Here is an 11584-nt window from a genome sequence, read left to right as displayed (position 1 = left end):
ACAGTTGTAATTTTCAAAGCAGCAAGCAAAATCTAATGCGATTCTCACATTTCCCCCTCAGGAAGTAAAATATCCGCACGTTCCAAGAAGCAATGCAATTTACAGAGGCAGCAGGTAGAATGTTGCTGTCGGTATTATTTATGTTTTTGGTAGTAACTTAAGCTAGCAACGCCCCTTTGTGTAAACTGTACTCTGCGTAACTCCCTGAGAAACAAACACCAGGAACAAACATTGGCTTCCCACGGATTTGGGGGAGGGGTGGAGCCTCAGTGATTTGTGGGAACAGCCGCTCAGGGCTCTCGGCTACCGCTCGTCATTATTCGGCTCTGCTCGGCTCCCTCTCGGTTCTCGCTCGGCTCTGTTCGGCTCCTCCGCCGGAGAGACACAGAGCGGCTGCAAGCCCGGCGCACGCGCTCACGCCTCTTGCTGCTCTTAGGGCTGCGCTTTGCCTCGTGTTTTCACTTCCTTCTCTACCGAGCTGTATCCGGGTCGTTGCTTTCTCTATTGTCTCAGGCAAACGACCTCGGACTTGGCAAATTCTGGGTCTTTTGTTGCTTCTGGTGCAGGCTAATAAAGTTTTTCTTTCTTTTATTTTTTCTAACAGTTTTAACGGAGGAAATTAACGCCCCAAAGCTGCCGGGGCCTGAGGGAGCCTCTGGCACGGGAGCGCCGTGGGAAGGGGCGCGAGCGGCCGGGGCCGGTTCGGCGAGGACTAGGGGGCGGGGTGGGGGGCGGGAGGGGACTTAAGCGCTGCTCTCGAGGCGCCCGGGTCCGGTCGGCAGCAGCGCCGCCGATTTTAAGTAGCATCTTTCGGATTTGTTTCCGCGGTTATCAGTTCCGACCTCAGCGCTGCCTAGGCTCTCGCAGCCTCTCCCTAGGTCTCCTCCAAACGACCACCTCACGGATTCCTTAGTAAGTGTGTCGGAGGCTTCCGTCGGGAGAAAGGTGCATTTCAACCCTTCTAGAAGTCAGGGCCTGTGGGAGCAGGGTGGGGGGTGGCAGGTTTCTGCTGGAAGCTGGACCTTTCCGGGGCGCTTCCCTTCCAGTCTGCGGGAATGAACAAGGCTTCTTTCATTACCTGGGCTTCGCGTTTTCTTTCTCTTGACTGTCCGTGTCTAAGTGAGGGATTATGAACGAGTCGCAGAAACATAAGAGGATGTTATGGGGGTCAACTTTGATTTTGGCTGCCCGGGGTTCGTCTTTGCCACACCCCAGCCTGGAGCCGCCTGTGCTGCTTGCCAGCCCTCCCCAGCCCGTTTGCCCACCCCAAGCTTCCTCCACTTTTTTGCTGAGAACTGAATTAGACAAAGATTCCCTGCACGAGGTCATCCGTATCTTCCCTTAGCATCACAGCTGTTCTCTGCTTGGCGTGATTATTAATGACGATGTAATGTTTTCTCTTAACAGTGGATCGCAGCTCCAAGAGGAGGCAGGTGAAGCCTTTGGCAGCTTCTCTGCTAGAAGCTCTCGATTATGATAGTTCAGATGACAGTGATTTTAAAGTTGGAGATGCCTCAGGTAAATGTTTCCTTTTCTTCCCTTTTCCCAGCTGAGTTGGGCTTATTTTCAGACCGTTTTTAAAAATCGGTTTTGAAATGCCAGTTTAAAGTTAAAGCACATAAACTTCATTTATTTTGTCCATTTGATTTCTCACATTTCCTTAAGATCCTTTCACTAGATCCTATCATTGCTTCTGTTTATATTGATACTGAGATGATTAACAGGCAGAAAAGAATTTATGCTATAGATACCAAAGCGTTTTCTCTGTTCTTTACTCAAAAATAATTTATGCTTATTTTATGAATAGAGGAAAAAAATAAATATCCAGAAGTCAAATAATATTCTAAGAGTAATGTGAGCCATGAACAGCCCATAGCGGGGTTCTTCTCTATTCAGATCACTTGGCACCCTTTGAGGGGAGTTTTGCTTTTTGTCTATTAGCTCCCTTACCAGAATAAAATTGACCAGAGTAAAAAGTTGTACTTTGTTGTAGGTGTTGGACCTTGTGGATTGGGCTTGTCAAAAATCTATAAAATACAAAGATACATGTTTGCTGATTATATTTTGTGATTTTAAAAACAAACTTTTTAAAAAGGTCCTATGTTGACATTGTACAAGATTGGAAAACAGAAAAATATGGTTTTCCGTGGTATCTTCTGTTTATTGTACTTCACATATATAGATAGATATGTATAGTTTTAATTGCAGGAATCTGAGAAATGCATACAAATTGTGTTTAAATATTTTATGTGAAAAATACCAATACACACATGCACAATAGAAATTACTTATAATTTTGCCTCTTATGATAGAAGTTGAAGTAAAGTGAGAAATTAAAGACTTTTCAGTTTCATCCCTTTAATAATTTTAAAGTATTCTCCAAGAGAGTTTTCTATGCTTAGTCATATCTCTCTCCTTTCCCCTGGTTTTTCTTCTTTCTTTCCTTCTTTTTTTTTTTTTTTTTAATTTCTGGTAGGGATGGTAAGAGATGAAATTAGGTTGTGTTGTGTTTCTGTTATTACTTTAAATAGCATCAACAAGTAGAATTTGCATGGTGATTTACTGAGAACTTTTTATTTCCATAATCTCATTTAACTTTTATAATAGCTTAGTGAAGGAGATATTATTTTACAGATAACAGGGGACTTGAGTTTAAAGAACTTGCATGGGGTCACTTAGGCCATAATGGATGTAATCCATGTCTTTTGACTCCAAAATTTAACAGTCTTTTTGCTGCTTAGATCCTCAAAGTAAATAGATGTAGTCTTAAACTGAAACTGCTTGGATGTTGTGACTAATTGAGGTCACTCCCAACAATCATAAGTTTATCTTGATTAATTGTCTTTTAACCTCTGCTTCTCAGCCAGTTTCTCTCCCTTTTAGTCAATTCACTGATGTTTGGTACTTCCCAAGAAGGAAAGAAAGAGAAGGGAAAGGAGCCAAAACTATTTAAGTTCTTTTGGTGAGAATCTTGGTAGATAATATTTTTGGTTAGAATGTCGTTTTGGTTGAGATTGTTAACTCTGACAACAGTTAATGGGTTTCAGAAGTTGTGACTTATTTGAATACCATTATGAAATAACTCCAAAGCTTAATCTTTAAGTATTCCATATTGTTTCTGTGACAATAAATCCTGATTTTGTAGATTTTTTTCTTTTTGTTTATTGAGTTATAGTCATTCACAATTATCACTTCTCTTTACAAAGGTTAAAACAATCTAATGATACAAACTGCTTTTTCAAGATAATTTTTGGTATCAAGCTAAGTGGAGATTCCAGACCTTGTTAAATCTTAATCAGAGTTAATGGGAATTATCAATTATGTATGAAAAGTGGGAGGATGAGTTCTGTTAGGCTGATAATTTTTTAAGAAATGTCTTCAAAGCACTAAAAAATACGTACTTTCTATTCCCTCTTGTCATCATATCTAGTCTGCTCTATTTGTAGTTTACTTCCCTGGACCCTGTATAGTTCTTGTTACGTTACTGCAAAGATTATAGTAGTAAATGATTTTGTTTAAAATAGTTAATAGTAGAAATTGAATCCTATTTTCCATTCTTGGTTAAGGTGCATTGGTATCCCCCATAGCTAACATGGTGGCTTATTGTAGATTACCATGGTTTCCTGTTTCAATCCTTTCTTTGGCTGAAGTAGTTGGACTCTTACAGGAAATAAAACATTAGACTTATCACTGGTTTTCGGTCATGTTAGAGTTGTGGAATCCCAACCCTACATATGAATAGATTAAACTGGATGTGGAGAAGTAGTAGCTAATCATATGTTTGATCAGAGCTTCTTTCAAAACAATGTCTAGAAGTGACTTATTGAATGAACTGACTCCCTTAGAACTTAATGTTAAAATGATTAGATTGGCTGGCCTTAATTTTTTTAACAGGATTCTGTGCATCAGTTTCTTCTCTTCATTTTGGAATCAGAAGTTCTGACTAACGAAACTTCCTACTCCTGTTTGGCTTTAAGAATATAGACAATTCTGGGGCGCCTGGTGGCTCAGTCGTTAAGCGTCTACCTTCATCTCAGGGCGTGATCCCAGCGTTCTGGGATCGAGCCCCACATCAGGCTCCTCTGCTGGGAGCCTGCTTCTTCTCCCACTCCTCCTGCTTGTTCCCTCTCTCGCTGGCTGTCTCTCTGTCAAATAAATAAATTAAAATCTTAAAAAAAAAAAAAAGAATATAGACAATTCTGAAAGATTATATTCAACACTTTTGCAGATAAACATAATTTTATTCATGTGTTTCTCAGATAATAAAATAGAAAAAAAATATTGTTAAAAAAATGACCTGCCAATAAGATTGTCAAGTAATTGATTATTGATAGTTAATAACTATAAGCCTCTGCCTTTAGAAAAGTACAAAATGAAAATAGATCATCTTTTGTTTAATCTTTAATGTGAAATTAGAGTTAGATTTCTCATTTTTTTAAAGATTTTTATTCATTTGAGAGAGAGAGAAAACAAGATGGGAGAGGGGCAGGGGGAGAGAGAGAAACAGGCTCCCCGCTGAGCAGGGAGCCCAATGTGGGGTTCGATCCCAGAGCCCTGGGATCATGACCTGAGCCGAAGACAGACACTTAACCAACTGAGCCACCCAGGCACCCCTAGATTTCTCATTTTTAATTGAGGACAGAGTATAACCATATTAGAATTATGGTGATAGTTGCTAGAAGAACCGTATGTGGAAATGTTAAGTTGAACCATATGAAATTACCGATTTTAGATTATTGGCAGTTTCATCATTTGACCTAGTTAAAGTTGTTATATTTGAGACTTGGTCCTGGAATTGGGGTTAGGATAGATTACATTTAGTTATCTGATATATAAGTGGAATGTTTTTGAAGGTGAGTGCAAATACGACTTTTATTAAATAAGACAAAATAGCAGTGCTGTGTCCCCTCTAACCTGCTGGCCACAGTAAGGTGATTAACTTTAGATCTTGAGCCATAGTTAGTTTAATTAGGCCAGATCGCCAGAAAATTAACTGGAAGAGTCAGGCTGAGACTTTGCTTTGGTGGTATTTTGTACTTAATCTAATTTTGGCTAAATGTATCAAGATAGTGGTCATTGATGATCTGTAGTTTTGTTTTAAAGCACTTCGCTGAATATTATGGTGAATTCACAAAGAAATGTGATAATATCAGAATAACTAAAGTAGAATAACATAATACAAAACATGACTGATTACTTGGGTAGTTCAAGTCAAGGAGATAGGACTACTTTAGACTGGGTTTATCTAGAACAATTTATTGAGGAGTTGAACTAAGAACTGAAAGAGAAGCAATTGAGGTAAGGGAAACAAAATAGTGTTAGAAGTGTGGAGGCTGGAAAATATCATTTATATTTGGGAATCAGGATTGATTAAAAGAATAAAAGAGATGCACCTGGGCAAGTATAATGAGGTCAAATGAAGGCCTTAAGTTGCTAGACCAGGGTTTCTCAATCTCGGCACTATGGGCATTTGGTGTTGTATCAGTCTTTGTAATGGAGGCTTGTCCTGTTTACTGTAGAATGTTTAGCAGCATCTGTTTTCTACTTACAAACTGCCAGTAGCATTTTCCCTTCCTGCCCCCCCTCCACCTTCATGGCAGTCATTCGTTGTCTACACATTGCCAATGTTCTCTTTGGGACAGAATTCAAAATTGTCTTTACTTGAACCACAGGTCTGGATTTATTTAGAAAATGTTAAATGACACAGCTGGAACTAGAGATGATGAGTAGACGATGAATTGTGTTGACTGACTGGCCTTTTTAAAAAGAGAAAATACAGGATTAGTCAGAAATGGCCCCAAGGTGATGATTGAATAGCCATAGACTGGTAATCTATTATGTATTGTATATATTTATAAATACTAATTACTATTGCATTAGATCAATGAACAGAATAGTTAATTAAGGTTGATGAACAAAGGTGATTCTTCATATCGCAAAGCTAAAATAAAACTGAATTAAATACTAATTTTATTGTTTAATATTTATCATGGGGAAAATTTAAGCATTGAATATTGTGAAGGAATTCTTGAAGATTGTTTTAATTCTGTATCTGTAGAAAATTCCTTAACTTATGTTAGATGAAATAGCTATTGCTTGGAGAGATTTTGATATATTGTATATTTGAGAAAGGTACCTTTTATTTAACTGAATAGGGAGGAGGGATTTCAATTTTAAAGATTTTTTTTTTAAAGAAAAAATTTTATCGTACAGTTAGAATTACTTTTTTTTTTTAAGATTTTATTTATTAGAGAGAGAGAGAACTCGTGAGCATGAGCAGGGGGAAGGGGCAGAGGGGAGAGGGAGAAGCTGACTCCTTGCTGGACAGGGAGCCTGATGCAGGGCTCGATCCCAGGACCCCGAGATCATGACCTGAGCAAAAGGTAGATGCGTAACCAACTGAGCCACCCAGTCACACCAGAATCACTTCTCTTCTAATGCAAAGAAGCATCTGACTTATTTATCTAGTCTATTACCTTTAAAAAAAAAAAAAAAGATGTTAGAGTGATGGATTTGGAACATGACACAGTCGTTATTTGAATTCATAATAATAAGACATTTTTCTTTGCAGCCTATAAAAATAGAATTATCGATAGCCAAAGACTGATTTTTCCTTGTCATTTTTGTCAAGCTATGCTTATAACTAAATATTGTTTATCTCCATCCTTCAAGTGCATATGCATCAAAAAGAAGTGATGACTAATCAGATGAAGAAGCTATTTTTCAGAAATCAAAGACAGATAAAATTTGATATATCCCTGATGCCTGCAGTTGGAATATGGATAATGTATTATGTTTGGAGAATGAAGGGTTGGGTAAGCTACTAGGATTTGGATTTGTGGAAAAATTTCAGATTCATCTAATAATATGTTAATGGATGTAAAGCATTTAAATCTTTTTTTCTTTTCAAATTGCTTTCTATTCAGACATGATTATAAAACAGAAACAATCAAAGACTATCAATTTTGTCATACTTTTTTTTTTTTTAAGATTTTTTTTTTTTTTTTTTGAGAGAGAGAGAGAGAGCCCTCGAGTGTGAGTCAGGGAAGGGGCAGAGGGAGAGGGAGAGAGACTCTCAAGCAGATTCCCCACTGAGTGCAGAGCCCCATGTGGGGCTCAATCCCATGACCCGTGAGATCATGACCTGAGCCTAAGTCACTAGGCAGTTGCTTAACCGACTGAGCCACCCAGCCCCCCCCCCCCATACTTTTAAAAATGATTGGCATTGGCAACAACAACCAAGACAAAAATCATAAAAATTCTTAGCATTTTGCAAAATTTACCAAGTAATAGCAAAGTTGGATTGGTCTTTTTTGATTAAGTACGCACATTTGTGCCCCAGTTAGTCTAACTTTTATATCTACTGTTGTTTTTATTGGTAAAAATTATTAAAAGTACTCTTTAGGTACTTTTATTTTTTTTAAGATTTTATTTATTTATATGAGGGAGAAAGAGCATGAGCAGGGTGAGAGGCAGACGGAAAAACAGACTCCCTGCTGAGTAGGAGCCCCATGTGGGGCTTGGTTCTGGGACTCCAAGATCATGACCTGGGCCAAGGCAGATGCTTAACCAACTGAGCCACCCAGGCACCCCTTTTTAGGTACTTTTAAAAAGTAACTCTCTTAATTATGGCATTGCTTCTAAGACGTTCCAGTCTTCTGTAGTCAGTATGCACAGAGACTCTTTTTGCCTTAGAAGTGTTTGGTCAACTCTGCTTATTATTTATTAGACTTTTATCTAAAAAATGTCTAGAAATTGTTATTATTCTTATTTTTTTTTTACCAGAAGTAGTTTTTCTTGGTAGGTTGGGTTTAATTATGAGTGGTATTAAAAAACATGATTTTCTTAATGATTTGTATAACTGTTGGACTGAAAAGAAGTTACCTAGTTGTGGGTGATACCAGATTCACGCTCTTTGAAATTCAAGAAGCTCACAAATCCAAAGTGTTTCCTAAGTTTGGTACAAACTTGTTTGTTGGTAAAACCAACTGGAAATGATAGTTTATTTGCAGTGTTTCCTTATCATATTTGTAAATATTTATACTTTTCATTGCAGAAATGTGTTTGATTGTAGGGTAGTGCCATAGGTATCACTGGAGATTTTAGTGTAATATATTGGGTATACACCATGCTACCCTTCTAAAATCTGAAAAAAAAAAAAATAAATAAAAATTCTGGAAGATATCTGGCTTCTGTTTCAAATAAGGGATTGTTGACCTATGTGATACTGCTCTTATGTCCTAAGATTGTTTACGATAAGAGTATTTTTTCATAACAGTTTTGAATAAGCTGTGGGTTCCTGCATGGTAATCTTGAGATTGACAGTTATTTTATAGGGCCAGTCAGTATCTCTTGTATGTTAGTCTATATTTTTAATCAATTTAACTTGCAGGATTTTTTAATTTTATTTTTTATTTTTTTGCCATTTGTAAAGGATTTCTAGGATATTTTAGGTACCAGATACTAATTACAACTTTCTTTACTTTTTAATTTTTTTTAACTTTCTTTACTTTTAATGTCCATCTAATTATAGTAGCTAAGGCTGGTTAACAGAAATTAAAATAATGTGGAAACAGACTTTTTTCACCATTTTATTATTATCCATTTCTTAGTTAAAGCTCAAAGAATGTATTACCCTACAGATTTTACTATAGTTGTTGGCCATGACTTGACTATGACTAGTTGTTTCTTACTTCTTTCAGCTCCCCTTCCTTTTTTTCTCCTTCTCGTTATTTCAGATTTTAGATTTTTATTTATTCGAATAGGTGCAAAGAGGATTGGAAGGTTACTGAGTAGTGTTGGGCCAAGATGGCCTGGGCTGCCCTAGGCAGGAATGGAAACTTGCTAGAAAGCTTGTAGTCCTGCATGAACTCTTTAATATTCTAAGCCTATCTTTTTAGCAACTACCGTGGTTGCTCCTTTCCAAGATGGGTTTGTTTTTTAAAAAATTACTAATTTCTTTCATTCTGGGGAGCTGTCATAGTTAGTGCCTAGAATTTTTGAAAGTTTAAGTGGCTCTTATTGATATGAACAGTATCCTAATCAGCAGGAAAGTTGATAACTGCTCTTGCAGCTTTCATTTACTGTGCCACTGCTACTGTCTCCTTTCACCTGTGAACTTGATACTCCTAAAATTGATTAGTATGTTAGGGATGTTGACTATCATAAATACCTGTGTTCATTTTTGCTGGGTAAAGAGTGAAATAAGTGAGACCAAGTTTTGGGGGCCTTTTTTTCTTGTTCTGAATGTGACTCAATGCTTGTAAGTTCATACAGTTTATGAAACGAAGATAGAAGAGAATAAAAATTTGGTCTGTATTATATCATTAAGTTAAAATCAAGTGCCCAATTTAAAAAGAAGCACCTTTACTTTTAGAAAAAGAAATTGCTTCTAGGGTACCAAATACAGCATGAGCTATGTGACACAAAATAGTGCTCCTCTTTTTAAAGCATATTTTAATTTAGAATTACATATATTCATCTTCATTAGTGCTATATTGAATTAGAACCATTATACCAACTTCATTGATTTATTATTTAATCAGGTTGGGAATGTCTACCATTCTTTGACTTAAATTTGTTTATATTGTTTTGCAAGTTACTCACAAATTTTGGTGGTTTCATTTGTGTCAGCGTTGTGTGTGTGTGTGTGTATGTATATACATATGTGTGGTTTTTTTTTCTCATATTTTCAACAGATTCTGAAGGGAGTGGTAATGGAAGTGAAGATCCTTCAAAGGACAGTGGAGAAGGTTCCTGTAGTGATTCTGAAGAAAATATTTTAGAAGAAGAACTGAATGAAGATATTAAAGTAAAAGAAGAACAACTTAAACATTCTTCAGAGGAAGAAATACTGTCATCAGAAAAACAGTTAATTAAAATGGAAAAGAAGGAGGAAGAAGAGAATGGAGAAAGACCTAGAAAGAAAAAGGAGAAAGAGAAAGAAAAGGAAAAAGAGAAAGAAAAGGAGAAAGAGAAGGAGAGAGAGGATAAAGAAAAAGCAACAGTATCTGATAATGTGGCTGCTTCTGCTGCTTCTACCACACCAGCCACAAGTCCTCCTGCTGTTAATACATCTCCTTCAGTCCCCACTACAACAACCACTACAGAGGAACAAGTCAGTGAGCCAAAAAAGTGGAACCTTCGTCGAAATCGACCACTTTTGGATTTTGTATCCATGGAAGAGCTGAATGATATGGATGACTATGACAGTGAAGATGACAATGATTGGAGACCTACTGTAGTAAAGAGAAAGGGGAGATCCGCATCTCAGAAAGAAGGAAGTGATGGAGACAATGAAGATGATGAAGATGAGGGAAGTGGAAGTGACGAAGATGAGAATGATGAAGGCAATGATGAAGATCATAGCAGCCCTGCCAGTGAAGGGGGTTGTAAGAAGAAGAAGAGTAAAGTTCTTAGCAGAAACAGTGCTGATGATGAGGAACTGACCAATGATAGCCTGACACTATCTCAAAGCAAGAGTAATGAGGTAGATCAACCCAATTTTTATGATATCTGTCTGTCTGGGGAAAAGGGAATTCTTCTCTAAACATTCTACTCGTTATACTAAGTGGCTTCCTTGAAATCCTATTTATAGACAGCTGTGGGAGTGAATGAGCGCCTTAACTGTAACATTTATTCATTTGGTCAACCAGCCTTTTTTGAGTATCTGCTATTTGTCACCGTCCTCAAGGAGCTCACAATCACCGTCCTCAAGGAGCTCACAGTCTTTATAGTTAGAGAAATATTTTTAGATCCATAGACTAGGGATATGGTAGTTTTTCTTTTCCCTTTCTATCCTCTCACCCCATTCTTCATAGGACTGCTGAATGGTGCTGAGTGGAGTATGAAAACAAAGGTCACCTTTATTTTAACTTAGCTATGTCCATATCCACATGAAAATTTAGATTTCTAGAATACTTCAGAGCAGGACAACAAACAGCTTGATTGCCTCAGACTTTTAGAGATTCATTTTAGAGTTAATTCCTTTATCAGGTGTAGCACTCATCATCTGAATAGTCACCAAGTCTTTGCTTTAGATGTATGGGAGTAAATATGAACTCTATGTTTACATGTATTTAGTGAATAAGTTCTCTCTACAAAGAAATGAAAAAGAAAAAGCAAACACTCCTATCATAAGACAAATATTTCTGTCCTAAAACTACGGTAATGACTCAGTTCTTCCACTTGAAGTTCTACTACCGAAAGTTAGGTTTATCCTTTGGGCCCAAGATGCAACATTCAAGATTCTTCAGTCGAACACATTTGTGTCTCTTTGTCTGTGTGTTTATGTATATGTTTTTCTTCAAAAGCAAGATTGAGTTGTTGTCTTACATGTAGATGTACCTGTTACATCAACATGTAGAACTATAATATTTCTGTCATTTCTGTTAATGCATTTATTGTCACAAAAATTCAGTTCTTTAGCAAGCACTTATTTTTTTGTTTTTTTCATATCATTGAAAAAGGTTAAACTGGTAGAAGATTTTCCTTCCATGCTGTATTCTTTTACATTTCTTCTGCTTACGAGTTTTACATAGCAGTGATTACCTATTTTAAGTAAGTTTCATTTAAAAACTTGGTG

At 37.0% G+C, this 11584-nt stretch overlaps 1 protein-coding gene across 15 annotated transcripts in view; it reads left to right on the top strand.

Moving 5' to 3' along the window:
- The window catches only part of PHF14 (PHD finger protein 14), a 233701-nt gene that overhangs the window by 2390 nt on the left and 219727 nt on the right, over nt 1–11584 (top strand). For 13 of the 15 annotated variants that reach the window (XR_015723980.1, XM_087861035.1, XM_087861036.1 and 10 more), the window contains exons 2-4: nt 62–114; nt 1408–1518; nt 9699–10489. Coding sequence is in view for 14 of the 15 variants with exons in the window: in XM_087861035.1 (XP_087717161.1) it covers nt 93–114; nt 1408–1518; nt 9699–10489 (924 nt within the window). In the remaining variant the exon portion in view is untranslated. Of the gene's footprint in view, nt 1–61; nt 115–162; nt 913–1407; nt 1519–6672; nt 6816–9698; nt 10490–11584 lie in introns of those variants that run through there. The other 2 variants (XM_045793155.2, XM_045793158.2) reach the window with 2 other exon arrangements.

This window comes from Ursus americanus, chromosome 3 (genome assembly GCF_024610735.1).
Source record: "Ursus americanus isolate L20-20 chromosome 3, mUrsAme1.1.p, whole genome shotgun sequence".
In the NCBI taxonomy this organism is placed as follows: Eukaryota; Metazoa; Chordata; class Mammalia; order Carnivora; family Ursidae; genus Ursus; species Ursus americanus.
Note: the sequence above shows the minus strand (reverse complement) of the source record. Positions and strands in the feature narration are given on the sequence as shown.